At 38.5% G+C, this 26,131-nt stretch overlaps 1 protein-coding gene across 13 annotated transcripts; it reads right to left on the reverse strand.

Moving 5' to 3' along the window:
• Nucleotides 1-298: 298 nt before the first annotated feature.
• On the reverse strand, nt 299-25,897 carry BCLAF1 (BCL2 associated transcription factor 1). 13 transcript variants are annotated; one of them, XM_062639638.1, is made up of 15 exons: nt 25,764-25,897; nt 19,786-19,924; nt 18,671-18,744; nt 18,132-18,177; nt 16,521-16,644; nt 14,755-15,660; nt 12,663-13,334; nt 12,383-12,552; nt 9,580-9,685; nt 8,594-8,678; nt 7,729-7,904; nt 6,426-6,606; nt 2,662-2,808; nt 844-1,053; nt 299-693 (listed from the first exon to the last, which is right to left on the reverse strand). In XM_062639638.1, exons 5-15 carry the CDS (start codon nt 16,622-16,624, stop codon nt 688-690), a joined length of 2,763 nt encoding a protein of 920 aa, XP_062495622.1. In that variant the 5' UTR covers nt 16,625-16,644; nt 18,132-18,177; nt 18,671-18,744; nt 19,786-19,924; nt 25,764-25,897; the 3' UTR covers nt 299-687. The 13 variants fall into 13 exon arrangements, with proteins under 13 accessions (XP_062495622.1, XP_062495620.1, XP_062495619.1 ...); XM_062639636.1 differs by lacking the exon at nt 25,764-25,897 and adding an exon at nt 25,279-25,420; XM_062639635.1 differs by lacking the exon at nt 25,764-25,897 and adding an exon at nt 24,864-25,107.
• Between the last annotated feature and the right edge of the window lie 234 nt (nt 25,898-26,131).

The following is a 26,131-nucleotide window of genomic DNA, read 5'->3' on the forward strand; positions in this document are numbered from 1 at the left end:
TTTACACCTGCTATCAAATGGAGTACCAAAGAAAGGTATTCCATTCCAGGGCACTGTAATGGAGCTCACACTTTACAGAACTGTTTATAGTGTATCTGAAGTATCTTTACTGATTCAGGTTTTAATTTATCTTGGTTTACCTTTTGAGAGATTTTTGTGGTGGTTTTTTTTTTGGCTTTTTTTTTTTTGCACAACTGTCTGTACGTACGCTATGACTGGATAACTACCCTTAAATACACTACTTACAAAGAGGCAACACAGAAGTAGTAATCAGTTTATAAAAAATGCTGCTCCAAGATTTCAGGTGTGCAGAGCTGTAAGTTTACTTCAGAATAAAACACAGACATAGGGGAGAATCAAAACTTTTAGAGTTGTACTTGACCATGTATTTGGACAAAGCAGAATTACACTGCATATAACAAACAGTAAAATTTCTTAAAAGTTGTTACAAATATTTTACTTTCTACCTGTACGATCATTAACATAGTTTACTATATCAAGATTTTTTTTTTCTAAAGGCTTAAAACAAAAACAATCCCTCTAAACTACTTTCCAACAGTAAAATTTAAGTAAAACGCTTACATTCATTTGACAAAAAAAAAAAACAACCCCAAAACAAAAAACATATTAAAAATGTTGGGTGGGTGGTGCAAGAGCTGCTCTTTCAGCTATAACTTTCTTCCAGGGTTATTCCTGTTGAAAGAAAGAAAACAGTCTTGTAAACCTTAATAACCCAAACGCCAAAACATGTTAAACATGACTCACCGCCCCCCTTATACACACACAATTACTTGAGATACTGCAAGATAAACTGTCTAATCTGCAATTCACTAAACTGTTTACCTTTTCCTCTTTGCGTCTGTCCTTTTCTTCATTATTCTCAATTGTTTCTTCTTCATCTTCCACAATTCCATCCCCTTGGTATTTGTCATGTGTCCACTTCGGACTGCTACCTGACTTTTTAAAGTTAAAACGCCCTCTGCCACGCTGGAAAGTACCACGGCCTCTTCCTCTTTTGGCCCAATAATCCACGCCATCGTCTCTGTCATCATGCTACAATAATATCAAAGAACAAAGTCAGAATACCTCTTAAATGCACACCCTTAAATGTTAGTACTCTATTACTGAATTTATACTATACATAGAAAACAAACAAACAAAACACAATTAAGAGAGCTTTTTTAACAGTTCAGATCATAATAAATTGTTTTAAGAGCCCTTATTAGCTGTGGACCTACTCAAATGTTTGTGAGTACCAAATCAGCTACTTGTCACTTCAGTCAGAATAAAGTAACTAGCTTTGAGAATGAAGTATTGGCAATTTTAAAGAAGGAAGCTCTAGGAATGTGCTAGGATTTCTTATTTTTACTTTAAAGCAGAGATAGAATTCTTTATACTTATTAAGGGAGGGTAACTGAAGGGAGTTTTCAGAAACCTTGCTTCACCTGCGCAACACAGGGAAAATGAAGTTTAAACTGTTCAAATCTGACATGAACAACATTTGAGTTTCTTTGGTTCATTAGCTTTAATTTTGCTATCTTGCTACCAAATATAAGCTTACATAGTTTGGTTAATCTTCTGACAATCATCCTATGTGCTACATCAACATTACAGACAATTATTTTGTATGAAAAAGGTTTATATTTAGAAGAGTGAGGTACACTTTCTTCAACATCTGCTCTTTTTACTTGTGATTTGGAAAGAAATCTGAACTATTAAACACATACCACACCTATATAAAGCAGTTTATTAATAATTACTGTTAAGAGTAGTTAATGGGTGACTTTTTACTAAAAACACATTTTTAGGTATATGAAAAATTTTAATAGCTACAATTACTTGTTCTAGCTATCACAGAATTTCTGAATTAACAGATTATCAGATCCTTCTGGTTACAGATCAGAAATGTTTATGTAAATGTGGGGAGACGGAGAAGAACTTTTTGTACAAACACCCAAATTGTGACTGCATTATTTCTTGGATTAACTGTTGATATATGTGACAAGATACAATGCTTTAGGAGAAGGTCTAATCTTCCTTACTTAACTATTTTCCATAGTGAAACAATATCCTTAGAAATTTGCACTGTTAAGGAAATCACTGGAACAGAAGCTACCTGTTCCAACATACTACACTACTTACTGAGTGGTTACATCAACAGTCCTTCTTTCATAATCCAGATGTGGGAAAATGCAAAAGAAGGTGATTTTATGGCTATCACACTACTCAATAACAGAAGGACTGCTAATAACAGAGTCAGCCTACATACATCCACAAATATTGTCAGCTTTTCCTCATCTTCCACTATTGCAGACTTCCAGACATACATAAGACAAAACTTGAATGCCATATAGACATAAATCCAGGAAACCACAGCACAAGTCTTTCCCTTCAAAATTAAGTTTAGTAATTTTAGTCTGAATCTGCCTTCTTTCCCAATCACTGATGAAGGTTTTGGACATGAATTCTGTGTCAGGCCTCAGTTACTGCCACAGCCTGCTGTGAAACACAAAAGCTGCAGGACCAGGCACTCCCAACAACCCTGCTATCCTCACATTTATGTAACTGAAGTCCCTGTCTATACATGCATGCTACTTCTACACTTGTAGAAAGTTTGAAAAAACAAAAGCATGCATAAGGTATTGAGTTCTCCACACCCACCAAGAAGTATTTCTTGCTTTTTGGGGTATATTCAGGATCCCATTCCTCTTCCTTCGGTCTCTTCTGAAAAGTAGTATTTGAGTTGCTGGGACCAGTATTTGTTCCAGCAAAGACTCCTCTGGCTCTTCCTCTGCCCCTAATTCGAAACTGATTAACCAAGATGTCATTTAATCCATTTACATAAAACCACAAAGAAGAGTTCATGTTCTCCATTACTGAAAATAGCTTTCTGTGCTTAATTAGTAACTGCAAGTGTAAAACCATTTTCAATTTGGTATGTTACCTTAATCTATTCAAGCATTCACTTTGAAATAATTATTCTATTCAACTTAATTGAAACATGAGTTCTTGACATAAATTGACCCACAACCACCAAAATGAAATTTCCTCTGACTGCTGGTAAACCAGTGTGTTGCAACAAGGGGTCAGAAGAAGCTCCTGAAGCTGTTCACAGACAAAAACAAACAGAAAAACTAGACTGAAAAAGGGAGAATACTGTCGGGGGAAAAGAAATATGATTTATGGAGTCAGTCCATAAATGTAATTTATGGAGTCATAACAGTATTGGTTATGAGGAAGTGATTTTAGAATACATACAAACATTGCAGTTTTCAAATAAATATATCCACTTTGTGTTATTCATTTTCAACATTCAAAAATGTATGTTAGGCAAATAATATTTCAAATGAACAATTTATTACAATCAACAGCATATACTATACAGAACAGAAATGCTTGAAGTGAAAAATAGTGTCCTAACCTTTATAATGAATTAAGAGGACTTCAAAATGATACGCTGAAAAGTCTTACAGCAACAAAGAAAATACTCAGAATACACCAAGCAATATATACATTCCCCTCAGCATGTATACTTTTAGCTTGTAGGAAACATTAACTGAGAGTTTATATCCTCCACTCAAGGAGAGAACAAAGGTTAGGTTGGGAAGATAGACTGCTAAAACCTGCAGTTCCTACAGAACACGATTTCCGTAAACAGTCTAGTTTAACAGACAGAACTGGGGCTTCAGAATAACTTTACAAAAATATGACTGCAAATTAACTTCATTTATTAAAAATACGTAGTTCCATAATGCTCCAGCACTTCTACTGCTGAATTTATGCTGGACAGTTTTAAAAGTACTCTGAAATCAAAGAGGCTAAAAATCAATCTAGAAATGGCTCTTAAGACCTATCAAAAACTGGGGTGGGGGGTGGGTGGGAGAGGGGAAGTGTGTAAGAAACAAAAACACCCAAAATCCTGCTTAGAAAATCATCTGGAAAGTGGCAGACTATCACCAAAAACAAAATGCCACCTGTGCAAGAGAGGACACGTTACATGCTTTATTTCAAATAGCTTTGGAACCTTTACAGATTAGGGCACAACAAGAAGTATCACACTGGGGGGGGGGGGGGGGGGGGGAAGAGAAAAAAAAAAAAAAAAAGATGTAGAGATGAAATTGGAAGGATTTTTAACAAAGGACGGATGAGCATTTCCTGGTGTTAGGTCCTATGATCAGATTTCCTTCAAGGAAAATACTTACAGCTTTCTTTAACACTGTGTTGACACACTCCTCCCCACCAGGTCATGTTTCAGGCAAAGAACTACAGGATGTGAAATCTACTATGATGTTATATTTATGGGCTTACTTACTGCAAAGACCATCAAAAAAAAAAAAAAAAAGTATTTTATATAGGAAAATTCCTTTTATACAGAAAACAAAAGTCTTCAGGAGCTGGATACTAATGACAGTGCCATTAGAAGATTCTACTTATCCTTATTTCTGTGTTCCTACTTTAAAACTATTTATGTTTTATGTATAAGAAACCTAGAATTAAATACTATAAATCTAGCAGAAGTGTTAGTGCAAAAATCTTTGCTGATTTAACATGAAACTGACAGCTTAGCTTAGAAGTCTCCTCCATCGACCAATCTATCTCTCCAAGTATATCAAGACTTTCTGCTTTGGGAAGGATTGATAACCAGAACATTTTATCTACTCCAAAGGGAAAGCAGTATTTACTGGAATGCAGCCACTCTTAGCCTAAACTACAAACAAATTCCTACACTAGCTAGTCTGTATATTTCAGTACTACCCAGCCTATATCCCTGAAGAGAACATGAGTAACTCAACAGGTTGGCCTACTTAAGATTCTCCCGTCCAGGCACAGTTTGTTCAATAAGCTTATGTGTGACCATGTATGTATTCTCCATTAGGGAACATTAACCATTTATTGCATAGTCAGAACTGGCAGTCACCACAAGTTAAACTAGAAGTCTATTAAACTTCCAATTCGTATCTACTTAAATTTCATGTAAAGTAGCATCTTTTTCCAAATGCATACAAGCTGGTTTTTACAAAGCAGTAAGGCTTCCACCAATTACAAATTTTCTGACAGGAGAGGGGTTTTAAGCTCTATGTTGTTTAACTCAGTGCCACTAGCTTATATACCTACAGGCTATGCCGATATTGCCCTATTTTGATGCCTAGCATGCAAGGATTTATGTATTTATGCCACATAGATGCTTCTTAGTATAAATATATAAAATAAAAATAACGAGAGGAAATGCTGCATTTTTAATGCTAGAAATTTTGAATGTTTAATTTTCTTCTAAGTAGCTAAAGCTTTTCAGTCGGAAGATTCAAACCCTAACTCAAGCATTGCACACCCCACATGGATTTCAGAAACCCTCATGTGTAGTTCAAAAGTTTTTACACTACTGCAAACAATTCAATGTATACTTATAGCTGTCAATGCCTTTTAGCATTATTTAGTGTTAATTATAGGCTACACGAAGGAAATGCTATGAAAGTACAAAATTACCCCTACCCATTATGTAAGTCTATTTGGCAGATTTCCTACCACCCAAACACTGAACTTTTTTTTTTTTCCATTTGTTTTGGTTTTCTAAGGGCTTTATTTTTTGCGTGAATTATTTTGTATGTGTGTTTTGGCTTGGGGTTGACTGGGATTTTTTTGGTGTGGGTTTGGTATTTTTAGGTTGGTTTGGTTTTTTGTTTTGTTAAGTGTTCCTTATCTTTTCAAGGCCTCCTTTATTGAATCCTAGTCTTCCCTAGTACTTCTACATTTCTCAGTTAAGTATCAGTAATTACGTTAATATGGAAGTTTTAACGTTACGATTTTTCTTAAGACTGTGTGGTCAATGTGTTACTTTCCAAATCACAATGTTAAAACACATTCCAGAGCTAAATTAATGAGCTTTCATGCTCACTGTGGCTACTCCAGACCAAAGAAACACTGGGAAAAAAACAAACAAACAAAAAAAAAAACAACCCACAAGTATACCATCTCCTCTCCTGAATACAGCTGTTTCAAAGTTGATGTACATTTTTAAATATGTACCCTTCTCTACTTAACAGGTTGCAGGCATCACAAAAGAGGGCAAAACCAAACAAAGTGACATGGAAAGTGACAGAAACTGCATGGAGTTAAGAGGTAACAGATCACAAGATTTCGTATTTACAGAAATGTAATTTTTCAGACCCTGTTAGGAAACAACATAATTATTAAAGAGCAAGGAAGAAGCCAGAAATAATTTTTCCCACCCTTAGCTAGGGTCTTTAGTGGCATGCTAATGTATTTGCACACCAATTGCACACCAATTTGCTACTGGGCAGTGCTGGGGGGAAAAAAAAAAAAATCAAACCAAACAACTTTCCAGGTTTGGTATACCACATAAAGGAATTCAAAAATCACTGCTATGAAATCAGTCTAGCCTAGATAAGAATAAGAGAGCAACTTACAAAGGTGCCTCTTGGCCTGTTAACTCCTGCAAAACCAGAGTATTCTTTCTGTTCGTGGTGGGTTTTGAACTCTTCATCCCTTTCTTTCTTGCAATCCTTTTCTTCTCGAGAGCTGGATGAGGAAGAAGATGGGGAGGAAGATGGGGAGGACCGAGCACGGTCTTGATCTCTTTTTTGTTTACTGAAAAATAAAAAGATACACTGTGTGCTATTTTAAAAGTACTAGATAGTCTGTAACATGCTATACTAAAACAGGTCTCTTTTATGAAAAACTATCCCCCTTCTGGTCATAAAATCACACATATGTTATGTACTTCAGGCATTAAGCTGCAGCATAGTTCCACTTTCCAGCCTCCTCTTAATACATTCAAATGCACTCAATGTGTCTTATTGCTAGTGAGTTGGAAAGCAGCAGTCTGCAAACTGCAAATACAGCTTTTCTACTTTTTGATGCCATGGAGAGATTCTGTTACTTTTAAGATTGCCTTTCTTCTGAGGCAAAAAAACAGAAGTTGAAGGCAGTTTTACAGTAACTTTACACAATTCAGTTTGCACAATTGAGAAGATATGGTGTGGGCTTCCCTACATAGATGGCTGTAGGGAATTAGCCAGTGGAAGATAATGTGGATACCAAAGTCAGAAAGTAAATGGGAAACAGAAAGCGTAAGTAAAAATTCATTGTATATTCAGTACAAAGCAGGGGAAAACATTCCTACAGCAAGACTTCTACTAACCCCATAGTGGTACTAATTTGACCCAAATTACAAGATTTTTAATATTCTATACAAAAGAAGGTCATACCTGAAGTAACTCTTACCACTGCTACACAGTATCCACTGAGATAGGCTAACATTTTTTTCTTAAGAAGAGCCCACTGGCTTTAGATAAAAATAACAATTCCCCTTCTCACCCATATTAAAACTTAAGTATCAGTAAGATTCTCATACTCTGGGTGTTATGAGTTGAAAAAGTGCGGAATCAAGCATAACGAACCAAAGTTCTTACACAAACTGTTTATAGAAATGTACTGCATTGAAGTCCAACCTCCTGATGTAGCCTGGATAATAGGACAGATTAATTTGTCATTTTTTTTTCAGTGTTAGCTTGCTATTCCAAAGTTTTTGTCCTCATCCACCATAAGCCGTGTAAAAGACAGATAATACATATTTGCTGTAAAACAAATAATTTTAATTGTTTAAATTTAAATGTTCCATTATACATTGAAAATTGAAAGCAATTAAGCTTACAATTACAAAAGGCTAATTAGAAGCTAAAAACCTATAAACAGACTTCAAATATTTACCTGTCATCTTTGTAAGATTTGTAATCCTTGTAATCTTTGGGAGTTTTCTCCTGCTTTCTTGACCCACTGGATTCCCTGGAACCCTTTGAGTCTCCTCGTTCTTTACTTCGCTCTTTTCTACGTCGGTCAATGTCATGCCGGAGATCAGCAGAATCGCACCTTAATTTTTTATCTCCCTGTAAACAAATATGTATTTTGGAACAAAAATTTGAAATAAAACATCCAGAAGAGGAGCTGAATGAAAAGTCAAGCTGTGCAACTATTTTCAAAAAAGCATGACAGAATTTACCTATTTTTCAACAAACTCTTCAGCAGACAAACTGACTTTAAGTGAACGCCTTTTACATGCAATGGCTAGATCTAAAAAAAGAACAGCTAAGAATTTCAGTTTCAAACAAGCATTCCCATCAAGCCAACGGGATATCTGTTTTTTCATGCACACAGACTATAGTACATGGTTTAGGAGAATGTTCAAGTATTCATTTCTTCTGGTGAATTGATTTAACAGAGTGCAAGTGCCTTATAATTCAATACATCATCATCTGTGCTTCCCCCCAACCCTTTCTATTCCTTGTTCTCTGGCAGTTTTGTGCCACAAAAATGATCAAGTTATGTCCAAGAAAGGTGGAAAAAGACCTGACCTTATATGCCACGTTATCAATATAGCAAAATCATGCTACATAAACCGGCTTCTTGGTAACAAGTTCTACTCAAAGGAAGGAAAAAAAATGTTCTAAATGCAAGACAATAAATAAAAATTATTTTTGCATTTTTATACACAAACACCAAGATGAAGTTCAGATTTAAAGGGAAACAAAACACATTAAGTTTAGAAATACAGATGGGACTTTTACTTGGAACCTACTTTTTGACTTTCTTCTTTAAAGACTCTCTCTTCACCTGTTAAACGGGTATGCTTCCTCAGGGTACTCGGAGAGATGTCAATCCTCCTAAATGTAAAATAAAAACAGTGTCTTGCCATGTGTGTATGTGACTGTTCATGGCCTCAGACATTTCTTTTCCACAGAAAACTGAGAAACAAGACATTTTTGCAGTAGAACAAACCTTTTGCATATAAAGATCCACCATCAGAATAAAAAAAGGAGACTAAAAACTAAAAACCTTGGCTCTGCTTTGTGTAAAAAATGCTAAACACACAAACAGGCAGTTTGATTTTTCACATTTTAAGTACACCTTTGAAGATGCAAGAAACGTTTAATCAGTTATTTCAAAAGATCAGTGTATGCAGCCACTTGAGAATCCCACAGCTGACATCAACACTACGATAACTTGCTGTAAAGTCAAAAATACTTAACCATTAAGGAAACTTGTGAAGTTGGATACTGAATATGGAGATAATATATCCTCACATGCAACACAAACGTAGTACACTGCATCATAAAGCACGTTCAGAAACTACATCTGCATGCCTACCTCCTTATCTTTCAGGCTCTCAAGAGTTTTCAAAAAAACTGCTGTAAATTAACACACAAAATACCCTAAAGTAGTATGAGATGGAATATTTCACACTGAAGAATAAAAAATGCTTGTACAGAGCTTCCTTTCATCTTCAAGACATAAGCCCCTCAATTTGAGCACTGCATATGAGAAGAGTAAATATATCCCGAATGAGATACACAGGTAAAGGAGACACCTGCTACAAAGCCACAGATGGCTCACAAGAGTTCTTTTAGGGAAGGGGGTGTTGGCGGGGTTTTCTGATATTTGTATTTACACAGAAATTGACACATTACTCCGTAAGGATTAGAAAAATTATTTTGGGTTCCCAAAAGAAATAATAGCAGACATTATCTGAAACACAAAGCGTCTACATATGGAGTTAACATATACCTATGTATTTCTGGGCTCTTTTGCCGAGTGCAGTGTTCTTCAGTAGCTTTTTGATATGCAGTGAACCTCTCATTTAGGGTCATTCCAGCTGACTTGAAGTATTGCTCTGTTGGTTACAACAGAAAAAACACTGTTTCATTAGTTTAATTCAACTGACATGTATTTTACTCCTGACAAAGGCAAGTAGCAGGCAAGAAACAAAGTATTTTCAATAAATTTATCAGGACAAGCAAATGTGGTGTTTTCCCTATTTTTACACATTCTGGAAACCAAACAAAGTAACAGCACACAGCATCACTGCAAGTCTACTTATAACTATGCCATGACTGTATCATATCTAATTCAAGCTAATTTACAGATTAAACTTGCATTTTCAATAACATTTTTCTTTAATGAAAGAGAAAGGAGCAATGTCTTAACAGTAATACTTTGTCCATAAGAGAAAATGAAGTTATTTTGAGTCATGAATACTTGCAGCAAATACGTTTTACTATTCATCTTTAAGTGTTTTCTCTCAATTAATGCTTAAGTAATATATGCTTCAATAACTACATGAATGACCTAACAAGTCATTTCTTCTAGGAATACAACTTCTTAATTTGAAGCTGTGATGATAAACAATCCAAAACAATTAACACACCTATATGTAAACAAATTCATGTAAGCATCTGGCATCTTGGCAAACTTGACAACTTCTGACAAATTTTCTCCTTCCTTCAGAGACAGTTAAATTAGCAACAGCAAAACTCAGTTTCTAGACCATCTCAACAAATGTATTTAAATGTAATATAGAAATACATAAAGTCATGAGCTATGAAATGTTACATATGAAGCAAGCTATCTGCTTAACAGGTCAACAGACATCTGTATCAACTTACCGCCCGGCATCCAGTATTTTCTCATAACCAACCATTAAAACTTGAAACGGCCACTACAAGGGTAGTGCCTCAATCATAATTCCACCAAACACAGGAATTTGAGCTAGCAACTCTGTTTTTATGCCATTTTTGCCAGGAAGACAGAAGGTTCAACTTTGCCTGTTTGGCATCTGTATCTTTCAACAGCTATTTTACTTTTGTAACATGGATTTGCCATTTCAAAACACATTCCAGGACCTAGTTACAATGAAAAAGAAAACATCACTGGGCATTTTCAGCTCTACATTAATAAAGAGCTGTTCAGACTGGTCGCATCACACCAACAATGAACATTACTTCCATTTGTCAAGAGTTACTAAAATCTGATCATAGACCACAGTAAATTTGAAACTTAAGGAGAAGTTCCGCTTTCAAAAACAACTGTAACTGTACACGTTCTAATAACTTTGACCAGACAGGCTGTTAAGCTGTTACATTTACGAGGTATTTAACACATAAGAGTTTACAGAAAAACAGTCTATACTGTGATCAGCATGTATGAGTTTCAGGAAAATTACTTCACCTACAGCCTACATATGTACCATATAAGCAAAAACTTACAGAAACTCTCACTGGATTGAGCCTTAAATCTCTGTACATCAGGGAAATAGACGCTTTCAAAACAAACTCTAAACAGGTGTCCCAAAAATATTTTTTTCTCCATCTAATACCTTATCATAATCTATTGTTGCTATTACTTTCTTCTTTATATGTAATTCAAAATGCAGATCATGTGACCTTAGTAATCTGAATTTTGCCAACAAAATGAGGCTTTCATTGGAATCTTAGCACGTGAATCTTTGCGATGTTGAAAGCTAAAGCATCTTAAAAATAATGCTTAGAGACAGATATGCTGAAACTGGTCACTTAAATAAGTCTTTTCATATTCCGTCTTTGTACGATGATACAGCAAAATTATTTTCACCATCAGGTTCTTCCATTATTATCTCAGTACATTAAACACAAGAACAACACAAGAGCCCAGTGAAATAAAGTAAATATGATGGCGAAAAAAGCATTTAAAGAACTCTCCAGACACCCTCACTGGATTTTAAGGAATTATCAGTCTTTCCCATCAGAAAACTTTGACAAAATATGAGCCTAAAGGAAACAGATCCACTTTGATGGTCTGAGTTTTGGGGTTGGGGTTTTTTTGGTGATGGTGGTGGTTGGCTGAGGGTTTTTTTGAATTGCTTATACTAAGCAGCAGCCACTACTGATAAATCACAAATTAGTGTATAATTCATTTTATGGAGTGTATGTATATAGTGTATAATTTAATTTTATTTAGCCACTGCAAAGTTCCTGTAAGTGAGATTCCTGGCTCCAGCACTACAATATTGTAAAAAAGGAATAAAATTAAATGTCACACTGTATTTTAGTGTCATTTAGAGCGCAATTTTTCTTAAATCTGATTGAGACAAAAAACCTGTTCTAGTAAGAACCTGGAAATCAGTTCTAGAGTGCTCCAAAAGGAATGCCATTGTACTGACAATGCAAAAGACACCTGTCAATCCACACTACACCACTTAATATAAAGTTGTATGTAGAGCCACTAAAATAAAACTAAATAAGACTGATGTAGTATGTTTAAAATACACTGCAAATATTCAAACTTCACATGCTACTTAGATGAAAAACTTATCCAGAAATACTGTATAACCACTATTATGCCTCTACACAGCTTGTTGTGTTTTGTTGGAAGGTTTTAATACTAGCCTCTGCGGCAATTATTTTTCTGATTATTTTTACATGTACCTCAAAAGGAAGAAAATCTGACTACATCAACATTAAAAGACTGCTGAAATCTTCCTATGCTAGAGACAGCAAACAAGCTTAAATGAAGTTGTCAGACATGTATTTGGTACAACAAACTGAACACGTACCTTTGACATGATGAACCAACGACACAATGTGCTGAATAAATGACTCTGATGTGCTTTTGCTGGCCTGTGGCAACTTAATGTGGTCAAAGATGGATCGGAACTCTTGCTCCTTCTTGACGGAATGGACAAGTGTGCTAGCAAGCAGCCTGTCTTTAGTCAAGGAAGCAGGTCTAAATGCATCAACAAGAGAGAAACGCACAAAAAGAAACCACTAGTTTAAATAAAGATGAATGACACTGCAGGGAGGTGGAGAACCACACTGTAAAGTGGAGTAATTTACCTATTGGAATCATCAAGAGGTACTGGTGCCATTTTGAGTTTAACTTCAGGACGATGGGAGTCACTGGCTATCATTTTGATCCTAAGTGGGCTCTCCTCTCTGAAGGTGGATTTTTCTCTCGCATCCAGATTCTTGTGGAGAGGGGGACTGTAATCAAAGAGTTCTTTGAGCTTTTCAGACTTTACCTGCTCAGGTGACTGAGTTTCTTTCTTCATCATTTGTCTCTCCGAACTCTTGTCTTCTTCCTTGTGCTTATCTTTTGTTGTGCTAGGCCTTTCCACTACATAGCCAGTCTCCTTAGGCTTATAATTTTTCTCATCTCTAAATCCATCGTTCTCTCTATTGCCCTTGATTGGTATTTTAGATTTGTATTTGGCTCCTTCCTCCTCAGCATTCCGGTGAGATGCAGTAGGAAAATTTTTACCCTGATCTGCCAGGACAGACTTTCTGAACTGTCTGTAATCCTCTGTCTCCTCAGTGTCCTCCCCTTCAGAGTCATTAAACTTTTCTTTCCCAGGCTCTTTATCAATGAAAAAATCTAAAGTTTCCTGTTCCTCCCATTCCCTTTCTCCCTCTGTCCTCCCTTTTTCTGATCCTCTTTCCTTCTGGGCCTCCTTCTCCCTGGTATTACCCCTATCAAGCAGGTATACTCTAGACTCTTCATCTGTGTACCTGTGGATAGCAAAGAAGAGACTGGTAACTCTGGATTGCATTCATTCCAGTTCACTTGCATTCCTCTTTTGTGTCAATCCCACACCAAGAAGAAGAAAATACATTCCTCTGAGCAATTCAACTTAAGCATGCAACACTTCGCACACTAACTGTGCCCAGTGTCATCTACGTACTACTGGAGGCATTTGAAGAATATAATGCCTTTCTGCAGAACACACAGAAATTCTCTTCTTGAGTTTATAAAAAAAAAAAAAAAGCTAGTGGTTGGTTCTTTCTTAATCACTTTCTTTTACAGCAGTCTTTTTTTTCCATCAAATTCAAATGAAATGCAGTAATTTAGACTGCAATTCTTTTTGTACTTCTTTTAGTGCAAAAGTTAAAGGAATTACCATTTTTTAAAAAGTGAATTATTTTCAAGATCCTGCATATTTCTAAAAGAATTCCAAGTCTGACAGAGGCTTAACGCATTCACTATATTGTGTACAAGCAAGGAACCTTTAGAAGGCAGCTCTCCTAAGCACAGAAACGCACCAATTAGTACAGCCACTATACACTATTTTCACATATGTCTTAATACATTCACTAACTCCAGCACATCTAACTGAGAGGAAGTAATATTTCTGATCTTCTAAGCAGTGTATTTTTACATAATAAATCACTGGACAAATTCATTTAAAAACCTACAATCGAATCTATATAGCACAGTCACAGCTTTGCTCTGCAATTCATTTTATGAGAAATCCACTGAAGTACCAGTCACATTAGAAAGGAACTCTAAGGAAGATTCTTACAACTTTTAAAAATTACTACTCTATCAAATATTTTAAGAGCAAGTTGGAAGAATTTTACAGTAACTGGAAAATATACACTGGATTTTAAATACTTCATTCTTTCACGAGTGGTATTCTTGGAACAGAATTCTAAGACCTACTCTTTTCCATAAGTAATACAAGTCAAGGCATCAAAGTTGCACCACACAATTAGCAATCAATGCTGTTTATGTTAACAAAGAAATCATTGTACCACATCTGCATTTTTAGACTTCCAAAAAATTTGCACTTCAAACTACACAAAGCGTTAAAATTTTAAAATACTTGAACAGAATTCTTTATCAAACAAGCAAGTCTGATGCACTCAGTAAATGGAGCATAAGAAAATACACTGTAAAGGAAAAGCACAAACCAATTTTTCCTCAAGGATACATGTCCCTATCTCCACTAGCTGACAGTCAAGAATTTGAAGCATCTTATGAGGAAAAGGCATGTTTCCACCTAAATTCCAGCCAGACTAAAATTTGTAATATTTATTCCACAGTATTCCTTCCATATTGTGTTTTCCAAGGCACAGTGATGATCTTGCCTAAACTCTACGACAGGGAGCACTTTAAAAAGGCAACATTAACTTATAATTTAATCCTTACCTTTTCATAAACTTTCCACCTTTTGCAGTTTCCTGATCACCACCCTCAGGATAAAATGACCGTGCTCGAGCCTCCTCACGTGGAGCACTCTGTGATGGGATTGTCTTTGCAGGGCTTCTCCTCGAAGGGATATGATGCAGTGGGCTATTCTGAGAAGGACTATAACGGCTAGAACCATTTCCAAGAGAACCAGAGCCAGACCTCTCAGGACTATGTTGAATGGAATGGGAATGTTGAGGTGTGTCCTTTGCTGAGTGGGCTGTACTAAGCAAAGGGGCATCGGAGCAAGATGAACTCTGACTAGGTGGGGTGGCAATTGAAGGACTATGGGGTGACCTTGGACTGTTATCATATGCTGAAAGGCCAGGCCAAATGTCGCCAGAAGCTGCTGATGATTTGTTAAAATCGTCAAGAGACTCTGATGGGTCATGTTCAAATGTATCTTTCTGTTCATCTTGTGATTTATTTTTCAAGGGGCTATCTTGCAAAGGAGCCCCTTCAGTTTTCTTTGCCTGCTTTTCCAGAGACGCACGTCTTTTGGAAGAGACAGGTGATTTGCTGTATGGGGATGAAGAACGAGATGAAGAGGACCTTGGGGACCTGGAAGATCTGTAAGATCGACGAGATCTGCTCCGGGATCTCTGAGAAGACACAGACCTTCGTTTTGGACTTCTGGAACGTGAACGGCCCCTCCTAGGACTTCGGGAGTGTCTTCGGTTCCAGACAGGCCTATAGCCTCCACGATGGTATCTACCACCTCCTCCTTGATAATACCCTCTACCTCTTCCTCTGTAACCATAGGGACGTCTCATTCCTCTAGTATTTCTGTAATCTCTGCGATAATCTCTAGAATAAACACGATCCCTGCTGCGAGATCGTGAATATGTCCTTGACCGAGACCTAGAACTAAAATTAAAAAGCAAACATTAATATCTGACAATTGGAGAGTTAAAAAAGAAAAAGCGCCTTGACACTATATGCGACATTTCTCAAATGCAAACAGAATGGTAAAGGAAGTGGACTAACAGTCTTAAGGTAACTTCTACAATCTATTTATTAGTCTCAAAGGGCTATAATAAATGAATAAATGTATCTATCTAAGGACTGTGAAACTTAGACTTCAGCAACACATAATTAAGACATTACTAGCTTCAGTGGCCTGCTCTGCCATTTAATCAGAGATTATCATCACTCTGGAGCATGCCATTCAGTTCCCCAACCACAATTCACAGCCTGGAACATGAAGTTACATGACCGCCTGTTTAATATGCCAGGCTGTAGACAGCAGCTGAGGCAGAAGTAAACATTCAATTCAGCCACTGCTTTTATGGAAGTTGATAATGCCCACTAGTAAGAAAGATGAGGAAAAGGCTGGAGGCAACTGAGAAGACAAGATAAATCGAAGTTTATCTGCTGAAGCCTTAAGTTCTCCAGATCTGAAAAGCTGCATGAGAAATACGGAACAAATCACAGTGAAAATAATAGCAAAAGAAAACAGGAAGTAAGAAGGAAGAACCAAACAAGCCACAAATCATGAAGAAACATTAGGATTCTGAAATTATCTTGAGATATAGGAAAAGAGAATAAACAGCCAAGTATTAAACAAAGTAATTGAAATAACATTCAAAGCAGAATTTATCTACTACCTAAAATGAAGTAAAATCCCAGGCTCACTTTTGCCGCAGCATCATGCAAATGAAAAATTAATTTCCAGACAACAACAAATACACTAAACCATCTTTCCATGCAGCAAGACATCAACTTACCTGTATCTCTTTTTTCTAGAATGTGATCTGGATCTTGACCTAGAGCTGGAATGAGATCTGGACTTTGATCTTGAAGAATGTGATCTAGAGTTAGATCGACCCATTTTTCCCAGTAGATATACTCCTTACCAAAAGAAAAGGCAGTGAGGGGAGGGGGTGGAAAAAGGGAAGCAACTATTTAGAGTACATGTAAATCACAAATGGACAAAATTTTTATATCCTAAAATGAGGTTACAAAGAGATATAACATTTCCTAAACCAAAGAACTTCGAAGATAATATGAATACATGGAAAACTCAACCACGTTTTAAACAATTTAAAATAGCTACAGTCTATGTGGTTTGTCTGAAAACATAAAAGTATAACAGTAAAAGGTTTTCTAGATTTAATTGCAAACTGATCCTGTAGGAGAGGAAGCAACATAAAAACCCCAACATTTCTGCAAATTGAGGCAAGAAATTAAGTCTGGACAATTACACGTTTTTATATATTTTAAATAAAATCCTTGCTGTTTGCATTGTTTATAGTTTCCTTGCATTTCCAACGCACTTATCTTTCTCTGAGAGGACTTCACAGTCCTCTAAAATGTACCTTTTACATACGAAAAAAAAAGCCCCGAATTATTCTGTACAGCAGTTGTTGGTTTGAGCCAGGGGTATTATTTCTCTTAACCACACATACTAAAGCTAATCACTCTGATCCGATTTTCCACCAGTCAATATGCCCACCCTGAATCTTTCTAGGTTAACTTCACTTTTTAAATTACATGTAAAGTGAAGTTTTTAACAGCTACTTCAATAACATGGCTTGCTACAGAACTCAACACTTTTCAGCTCAAATTAAGCTATAAAAACTACAACTGATTATAAAGCAATGAGTCTTAAAATAAATTCATAATTTCTTCTTATGTACATTCATAAAGTATTTAGAATTAGTGCTAACCATAAAAACATACAAACCTTTTCTTTTTCAGATCAGAGATTAAAAATGCCCAATTTAATTAATAAAAATCTTTAACCCATTACCATTTTCGTTTGAAATTGCCCAGCTTAAAAAAGCAAATAAAAAAAGCGGTCACATTAGACAACCTGAATATAAACTGAGAATAAGTGACTACACAATTTCAGGCCTTTGTATGCTTAGCACCTCTAATCATCATAACTTCGTAATAATTACAAATGGGAAAACCAAACAGTCAGCTTTTGTATTGCGAACAGGCATGAAAGCCTAAAATCACTGTGTTGAGCTTTTATTTTCAATGCAATAAGCACTTTCTGTCACAAGGTACTTTACATAATTGAAATATCACTCAGGTAACAAGAAATATTATATAAAGACAAATAAACAGCATTGGAGCTTAATTTAAAGTTAAAAAAAAAAAAATAAAAAACAGAGATTTTAGAAACCTGTAAGAGAACCCAAAAGAAGCAAGCAGATCAATCTGCCCCCTGTCAACTGGTCCCTCCTGCCCCAGATGACTTCTGCCACCACAGTAGCACAAGAGTTTGCATAGCCTCAAAGAGATATAACCTCATCTGAAACTAACCCAGCAAAAAAAAACAATTTTAACCTAACTATCTTTCCATTTAACTAAGAAAAAGAAGTATTTACCTCAGAGAAGAGTAAGATGTTGAATGCTGTCTTTTACTGTCTCCTTCTATTAAAAAGCAAATTTGCATAACCTATACTCAGAAGATGGTTTCTAATTCATTGTATTCAATTAAACTCACAGAAGACTGCTTATAATCTCTTATGGTTATCTACTCATAGGCAAGATAAATGTAAAGGGTTTAAATTGTTGTAAGACATGAGAATCATACGAAAAACAGGTTTTTTGCTATTACAAGTAATTTTCAGGCCAAACTTCAGACATACAGTAAGTTTATAATACAACCCAATCTTATCTTTAAAGGAAAATTGTTCGATTTTCCTTGTACTGAACAATAATATTTATACATTTGTATTCTACATTCGACAAATGTGTACATACTGTAATAGTTAACCTTTACAAAAGATAAGCTAATTTCAGAAAGTTTTATATATTGTAGTGTCTTACCGCAAGCATAGATTTTAAGAAAACAGAATCAATTCTCATTTTAAATGGCTGGGTACAATTAGAACATTTCAAAATACAATTAAGTTAATCTTACCTCAAACTGTCAGTTGCTGCCAGTGAAGCAATTATTTCAAAGATCTCTATTTGTGCTTTCAGCAATACTGATCCCTATAGAACATATAAAAAAAGAGACCATCAAAGACGTGAATTTTTACTAAAGGGCAGGTACTACCTTTTGCTTACATGGGTTAATCTGTTTATCATTAAAAGACAACACATGAATTGGCAAATTTACTCCTGGACTCAGCAAAGCTCCATGTTAAGACTGGAACAGTTCCAGAGCTAGCCACTGCCAAGGGGCAAATCCTACTCCCCTTCCATATATGATCACTCCTCCTTCGGCCTTGCTTACAGGGCTGTACTACACATTATCCTCCCCTCCACAACAGCCCTAACACCCTTCAGGTACTTCAGTGTGCAAGCTCTTGACATCAAGAAATGGCTAAATGGCCAAATTATAGAACTGGCCTAATGAAGGGCCAAACAAGTACCAGAGCTGGATTATGGGGGAAAGAACAGCATACAGCCAGAAAGAGGGAGCAAAAAGGACAGTGGCAAACTGTCAGAACAGTCAGAACTCTAACATCCAGCTTCACAATAACTGGAGCTATTTTTTTGGGGGGGAGAAAAAAAAAGGAAAATGAAAAAAAGGGATGAGGACTCAGGACAACAGTGCAAGCTTTAGGTTTCTTTTGCAACATTTATATTGTTATACCTTCTTGTGTGAAATGTGTACTTAAATAACCAACAAATCCTTTAAAAAAAGTTCTTTCACCTGTATACAGAAACAGAGCATAACTGTAATAATGAAGCTAGTCTCAAATGTACAAACTTTTCACTAGCCTCAGCTTTTAATTACCTCAAAGCCTTAAGACCATGCATATATTTGTAGCCTCACTCAGCATAAAGCAAACTTTCCAATTCCAGTAAAGCAACTCAGAATTTTGTTCCAGTTCAATACAGATGAGAAGGATCTCCCAGAAATGCTTCAAGTCAACAATTTATTCATTAAAGCCAAAACTGCAAGGCATCCACTGCTCCTAAGTGACACTTTCACACTTGTTCATAGATGCTTTCAATGTTTTCTTAATCTAAAAGAAGAAACGTAGCACTTGTGCTCATAAACACTGCTTTCAAAAGTCCACTTACCATTCACTAGTAGTGACCAAGATATTTCCAATTTCTACAAAACATATGCCTTAATAAGATTAAGTTTTTACTTCTCATCATCAGCAAGCATGAGTCTCTGAAGGAGCACAGTAGTGTATCGGACCATTTCAGATCTTGTCTAGACAAAAGGTGAGATGGTATTAGCTAGCAAAGGTTAATTAAGGCATTCAGAAGTCTAGTACAGAAAAAGTAACATAAACTGCAGCTAAATAGAAGCTCGGTCTGAGATTTTAAATCAGTATTTACATCATCTCTACTTCTGACTTTTAAAAACAGTCTGTTGGTGTTAGCTGAAATCTAAAATCCTAATTTAGACAAGTCTTTAGATCTTGGGGATCTATAACAAGATAGTTACTTCACTTTTAAAACCTCTAGGCAAAAAACAGGATCTTAAACTACCACAGCTTAACCTCTGTCAGTCAGTTCCGCAGTTTCAGGAATCTTTTCCATCAACTGGTGAAGCCAAGAAGTAGCCACACTTTTGTTGTGGGTTTTTTTTCCCTTCAGCAGCCATTGGATACACCACGTCCAACGCTGGCAGCCAGAATTTATTCACCACCCTTCTCACTAATTTTCTTCCCCCCACACACACACAGAAAAGTATGGATATAACATTAAAAAAAAAAAAAAGCAGCTTTGAATAGAAAACAAACTATTGAATAAAAAAAAAAAAAGTCAACTACTTGTAGCTTTTATTTCCATTTAACTGAAATAGGTAAAAGCTTGACACATAAAACCCCCTTTTTGCAAACTCTCATAAAAATTAAAAGACTACACAGCTGCATTTCAAATAAAGGTTTGTCTGTGTAAATGTTCTCACAACATACAAAAATCTAAAATTTTGTTAACCTCTATTAAAATTAATTTAGAAAATAATGGTACATATAGAAATACATAGGGATACAGCTCCTTTATAACAGTAAGTTTCTACATGCTTCACTTTCACAAAAAAAAAAATTAAAAAAAATACACATTCTTTCAAAAGCATCACAACAACAAAATACTGTTTCATGGTGTCAAACAAAATGCCCTACAGCCTCCTCCTGTAGGCTCTCATGCTCACTGTCTGTCTGTAGTGGCTCCACCATGTCAAGTAAGGGTGCGAGTGGTAAAGGGCAATGAAAAAAGCTGACACCACTACCACTGAGTATTTCTGAAAGAGGACCATGACCTCCAGGAACATGGTCTATGTCTGAAACACCACATGCTTTCCTGCAACATAAACTGCTTTTCCCCATGCTTTCTGCCCTAAGCATGTGAAAGGCTTTTCCCATATTTAGGGCTTGGCTCTCAACCACTTCACTCCTGTGTTAGAAAATCTGGGTATTATAGAGGAAGCTGCTGTAGCTCCATATTATTTTAAACCAGAATAAAATGGCACTCCTATCTTAAATTAACAATCCCACCTGTCCTATCCTTTGTTTCCTCCCATCCCTGATTATGATCTCCCTTATGACAGGGCAAATATTTCTGCAGCCACACAGTGCATTAGAAAAACATACGGACCACCTGGATTAGCTTCAATACAAATGATATTTCTGACACAGTTTATGATGCAGTCCCAGAAATGCTTGGGCCAACACAGGGAAGCTGCAATAGCATCCAGACAGGACTGCTTCTTTTGCCTGCACTGCAGTCTTAGCTTCCTTGAAACTATCCCAGTGAAGCCACCAGCAGCAACAAACTTGGAAAATAAGCTTTTTATCAGTACTTACAAGTAGCTTAAAAACAAAACACCCAAGAACAAAAACCAACAACACACACCCCCTCCTCCCCCCTGTGCCCAAAGAACCAAACCTTAACACGGAAACCTAGACTTTATTAAGAAATGAGTAGTCCATTACCTGTCAGACAGTGAATGACATCACGACCAAAGACAGTCAAGATAAGTTTCTTAATGACTTAATATCAAAATCTTTGGGCATCTTTAATAAGGCTCAGACAACAAATGTAATAAAAAACAAACCCAGCAAACAAAATACACAATAGAATAAGGCTTATCCCATCACAAGCAACACAATAATGAGAAAGTAAATGCCACTGTTAGCATTTGCTATGATCGAAAGAAAAATCAAGACAAAAAAAATTGTTTCAAATTCCTTTTAAACATTATTTTTAAGAGTCCTTTTTACACCACTGATGTTAAAGTTTTCTCAGAGTACACAGACTACAGATGCAACTTATCTGTTAAGCCATTTTAAAAGTTCTCCAACACATGGAAGTTTCTGAAGACACTTCAGCACAGTCATACCCATTTACACTAGCAAAACAATGCTTCCTCTTAGCGTCATTATTTTAGCGATCCCTCATATTTAGTAGTCTACACTTCTCTTGCTTAAGCATTAGTTGAAAGCTGTCAGAAAGATTTAAATCAAAATCTTGTTAAGGTAATTCACAAGCTGTTGCCAAAATGCATTTTCATTCAAAGATTCAGGCTTCAAAAGCAACAAGGATTACACAATGAAGACAAAACAAAAGGGGATAGAACTATCTTCATGAAATCCCCATAGAATTTGAATATTCTCTCATAATACACCTATGGAATTAAAGAAAGCCAGTCTGATTGAAACAGTAGTGTAAGGCATCTGTTGAGTGCTTGTACATCTGCTATACTTTTTCATTCACCCTTTATCTCCGTCCCACTTTTTTAAAGCATTACAGACTTAACAGCGGCATACCACAAATAGAATAGAATGCATTTTGTTAGTGACTGCAAACCCATGCTATTCAGATCATCAATAACTGAGAATCCCACAGATACTAAAATGCCATAGCAAATATGCCCAAATTATCTTGGAATCCACAAATAAGAGCTGGGAAGTGTATTTCCTCTCTATTTTATTATCTTCATCATACCCACACAGCTACAGAGACAAAACAGACCCATTTAAGAATTACAGCATGAAAAGTCAAGTGGAACAATAAAATATACAAAGGCCTTTTATTTCCCCAGTTCATTCATTTCTTTATAGAAAACAATATAAAATATTTGCAAATAAAGTCAAAACCCAGCATCTTAGTAGTAGTGAAATCAGCTCTGCAAAACCATCATATGATTGTTAGCTGCTCTTTTATGTAATACCAGTGGCAAACAAAAGCATGTTTCTCCTCTAACTAAAACCACAGAAGTCAAAGTGACTATTTCTAAGGATTTTGTCAATACAAAAAAAGGAGTTAGCATGCTTTTGGATACACATTGTTTTGGGTTGCCATTCTTGTAATTTTTTGTTTTAAACACGGTGTTTTCAACTGCCCTTCACATGTAGTTTCCACAATCTCTTCGCAACAAGCTATGAGCATGCTGCAGGAAAGGCTATCTTCCCTTCCTCATCTGTTCCAAGACTGATAGTCATATACGTGCTTGGTGAGCTGGGGCAGTCAACTGACCCAGAATAAAACTGCTCTCACAACTCTGGACAAAAAGACAAAGCTGACTCTTCAGCCACATCACCTCCCATATCCCATTTACCACAAGGCTGCATGGAGGCCAGTGCCAGCACAATGAACAAGACAGCAATGAACTTTTTCAGAATACCTTTGGGAGAAATGCTCACCCAGATAAACTGAATACAGCTGTAATCCAAAGGCTCACTTTCTTCAGTAGTTTCCTTCACCTGTCTCCACTATTTGTAAACAAACCCCAAATGTTCTCTGGCATTCCTCAAAGCCCTATGCCACAATCTCTCCTTGACAACCAGCCTGAATCTAATCCATCCAAATACACACACCAGAGCTTCAAAGAACAGACCCTTACTGAATTCCTACAATCACTCCAAGTTCTCTGCATCCCCAATGGCAACAGGCCCTTCCCCATGGTAATACAATAAACAATTGGTCCCCCAATAAACAATCCCTCAACCACAGCCTTCACCTGAGGATCCATTCCACACAGTCAGGCCCACTAAAGCCTTGCTCAAGCCATGGACCCAGCACTCAGAAGAGAGGCAGTCCCGCACCAGATACTGATATATGTAACCCATTAAACCTCTTCCTGCCATTCAGCACAGCCTATCACTCAACATCAAAAGGGATGAGTAGGAAGAAGCAATTCCTTCTCCACCTTCCACAACAAACTGCATGGAGTGCAACTTGGAGCCAGAGCCTTTACCCCTTCATATTTCCCCCACTTTTGTCTAAAGCGATGAATTATCAGAGAGGAGAAAGATGAGAAAGGAGGAGAAAGACAACAGCTAGACAGCATTTTCCTGGAACCCCACTCTTTGAACAAGCCTTCCCACACTGAGAACAACTATTCTAAGAGACATTTTTATATACTTGCAATAAACCAAACATTACTCAAGCAGTGACTACTTGCAGTGTCAAGAACTCCTTTGTTTTGCATGCCCCCGCGTCCTTCTGTAGTAAAATTTAACTGCTAGTGTTGCGGCATCTCCTTATCTCCGAGATAAATAAGTGACAAGTTGTACTGACTCGGTAAAGGATCACCATGACACACAAAAGGAGAATTTGATTTTTAAAAGAAAATCAGAGGCAAAAAAGTAGGCGGTTTACAAAGTAAATGAAAAATAAAGGACAAGACCCTGCAAAGGTTGTATACTACAGCACGCTCAACACCGGGAACACAACAGCCCCTTTCGGCAAGGGACATAAAACCCACTCCAGCCCCTCACCTGCCTTTAGAAATGCAGGCATTTCTAAACAGGAAGGTTAAGGCGCAGGGAGGCAACCCGGAGCACATCATTAAAGGCACAAGCGCCTGAACCGCAGTTCATGCCCGAAGGGAAGGAAGTTCCTCCAACGAGCGTATAAAGGCTGATCCAGCACTGGGAAGCATCCTTTCACCCCAGCGCCTTTTCCCTCCCGGAGTCACACCCACGAGCGTTAACAGGGAGGTTTTGTTCCCATAACCATAGCTGCACGGCGATCTCCTCAGGCCTGTCTCCCACAGGGAGGGCGGAAAGGTTGCCAACCCAGGCCGGCCAGGGTGGAGGCCCAGCGGGCCAGGCCGCACCTTCCACCTCCCCCCTCCCGCGCCCGGCTTCCAGAAGCCGCGAACCAGCGCCACGGCTGGGTCCCGTCGCTCCTTCCCTCTCTACCTTCGCTCCCCAGGGCGCCGTCCAGGCCGACAGAGGAGCGACGCCGGCTCGGCCCGACTCCCGCAGAAGGCGGCAGCGGCAGCCACGTCAGGGTGGTGTCGGCGGCCGCAAGGCCCCTCCCCGGGGCAGCGGTTGTGCCCGTCGCCCCGGGGACTGGCGCGGCCCCTACAAGAGAAGGAATGGCGGGGTGGGGGGACGGGACGCCGAGGATAATGGCTGCGGAGCGCCGAGGTCACGCGGCGGGGAAGGGCGGGACGGCGCGCAGGCACCGCGCGGTACAGGGGGAGGGGAGGCGAGGCGGGAGGCGCGACAGGGGTTTGGGGGGAACTGCTCCCCCCGCCATCTCTGCCGCGGCTACGCACACCACCGTCCTGCAAAACCTCCCCGCGGCCCCGTCACCTCCACCCTTCCTCACCTGTCTGACGGAACTGCCGGCGGCCCCGCTCCCTTATCGCGGCTCGGCGGCCATTTCCCGTCTCACCGGAGAAAAAGACGCGGGGCCCAAAGGGAAAAAGAAAAAACCACCATAGAGAGCGGGAGGTGGGCTGCCGCCGCGGGGCCGTCACTTCCGCCCTGGGCGGGAAAACACCGGCACACCTCACCGCCCCAGCGCCATCTTGGTTTTGGGTAGCTATCCGCAAGGAAGATGGCGGCACGCCGTGCTGATACTAGACGGCAGGTAGCCCCCACCTCCCCTCCCCCCGCGTGCCCGTGCCCGTGTCCCGGGCTGAGCGGAGGGGCCTTGCCCTACGTTCCGCCCGGGGCTGCGCGCTCTGTGCCCCACCGGCTGCAGCTCGACTACTCCCGAAGCACCACGAGTAAAGCTGTCATCTTTTACTTTCTACCTCCCCCATCAAAGAGTGATCCGAGGGGTCGGGCCCACGGCCACGGCCCGGTTACCTGTGGGCTGGGGTGCGCGCCCATCCAGGAGAGCTGCTTGGGCGGGTTTGTCTGCACGGCGGGGCGCAGCGGGCTGACCACCGTCCAGCGGCATTGGCGCCTGGTGCTCCCGCACGGCAGGAAGCAGAGCGCGTAACTGCGGCGCTTTACTGCAGCCGGTTTTGCGGCAGATGTGCGCGAATCGCCCGGGTGCAGCACAGCAGCCTGGGGCGGTGCGCTCGGGGCTGCCGTAGCGCCGAGAGAGCGCAGCGGTGGGCTGTTGTCCGTCTGGTGCACAAAGGTATTGTGTCGGCTGAGAAGTACAACACTCAAGCTAGGGCTTGAGTAACACGAAGTGACGCTGCTGAAATTTTACACAGCTGACTTAT

Source organism: Pezoporus occidentalis, unplaced genomic scaffold (genome assembly GCF_034315485.1).
Source record: "Pezoporus occidentalis ecotype Australia unplaced genomic scaffold, CSIRO_AGI_Poc_V1 ctg61, whole genome shotgun sequence".
Taxonomy (NCBI): Eukaryota; Metazoa; Chordata; class Aves; order Psittaciformes; family Psittacidae; genus Pezoporus; species Pezoporus occidentalis.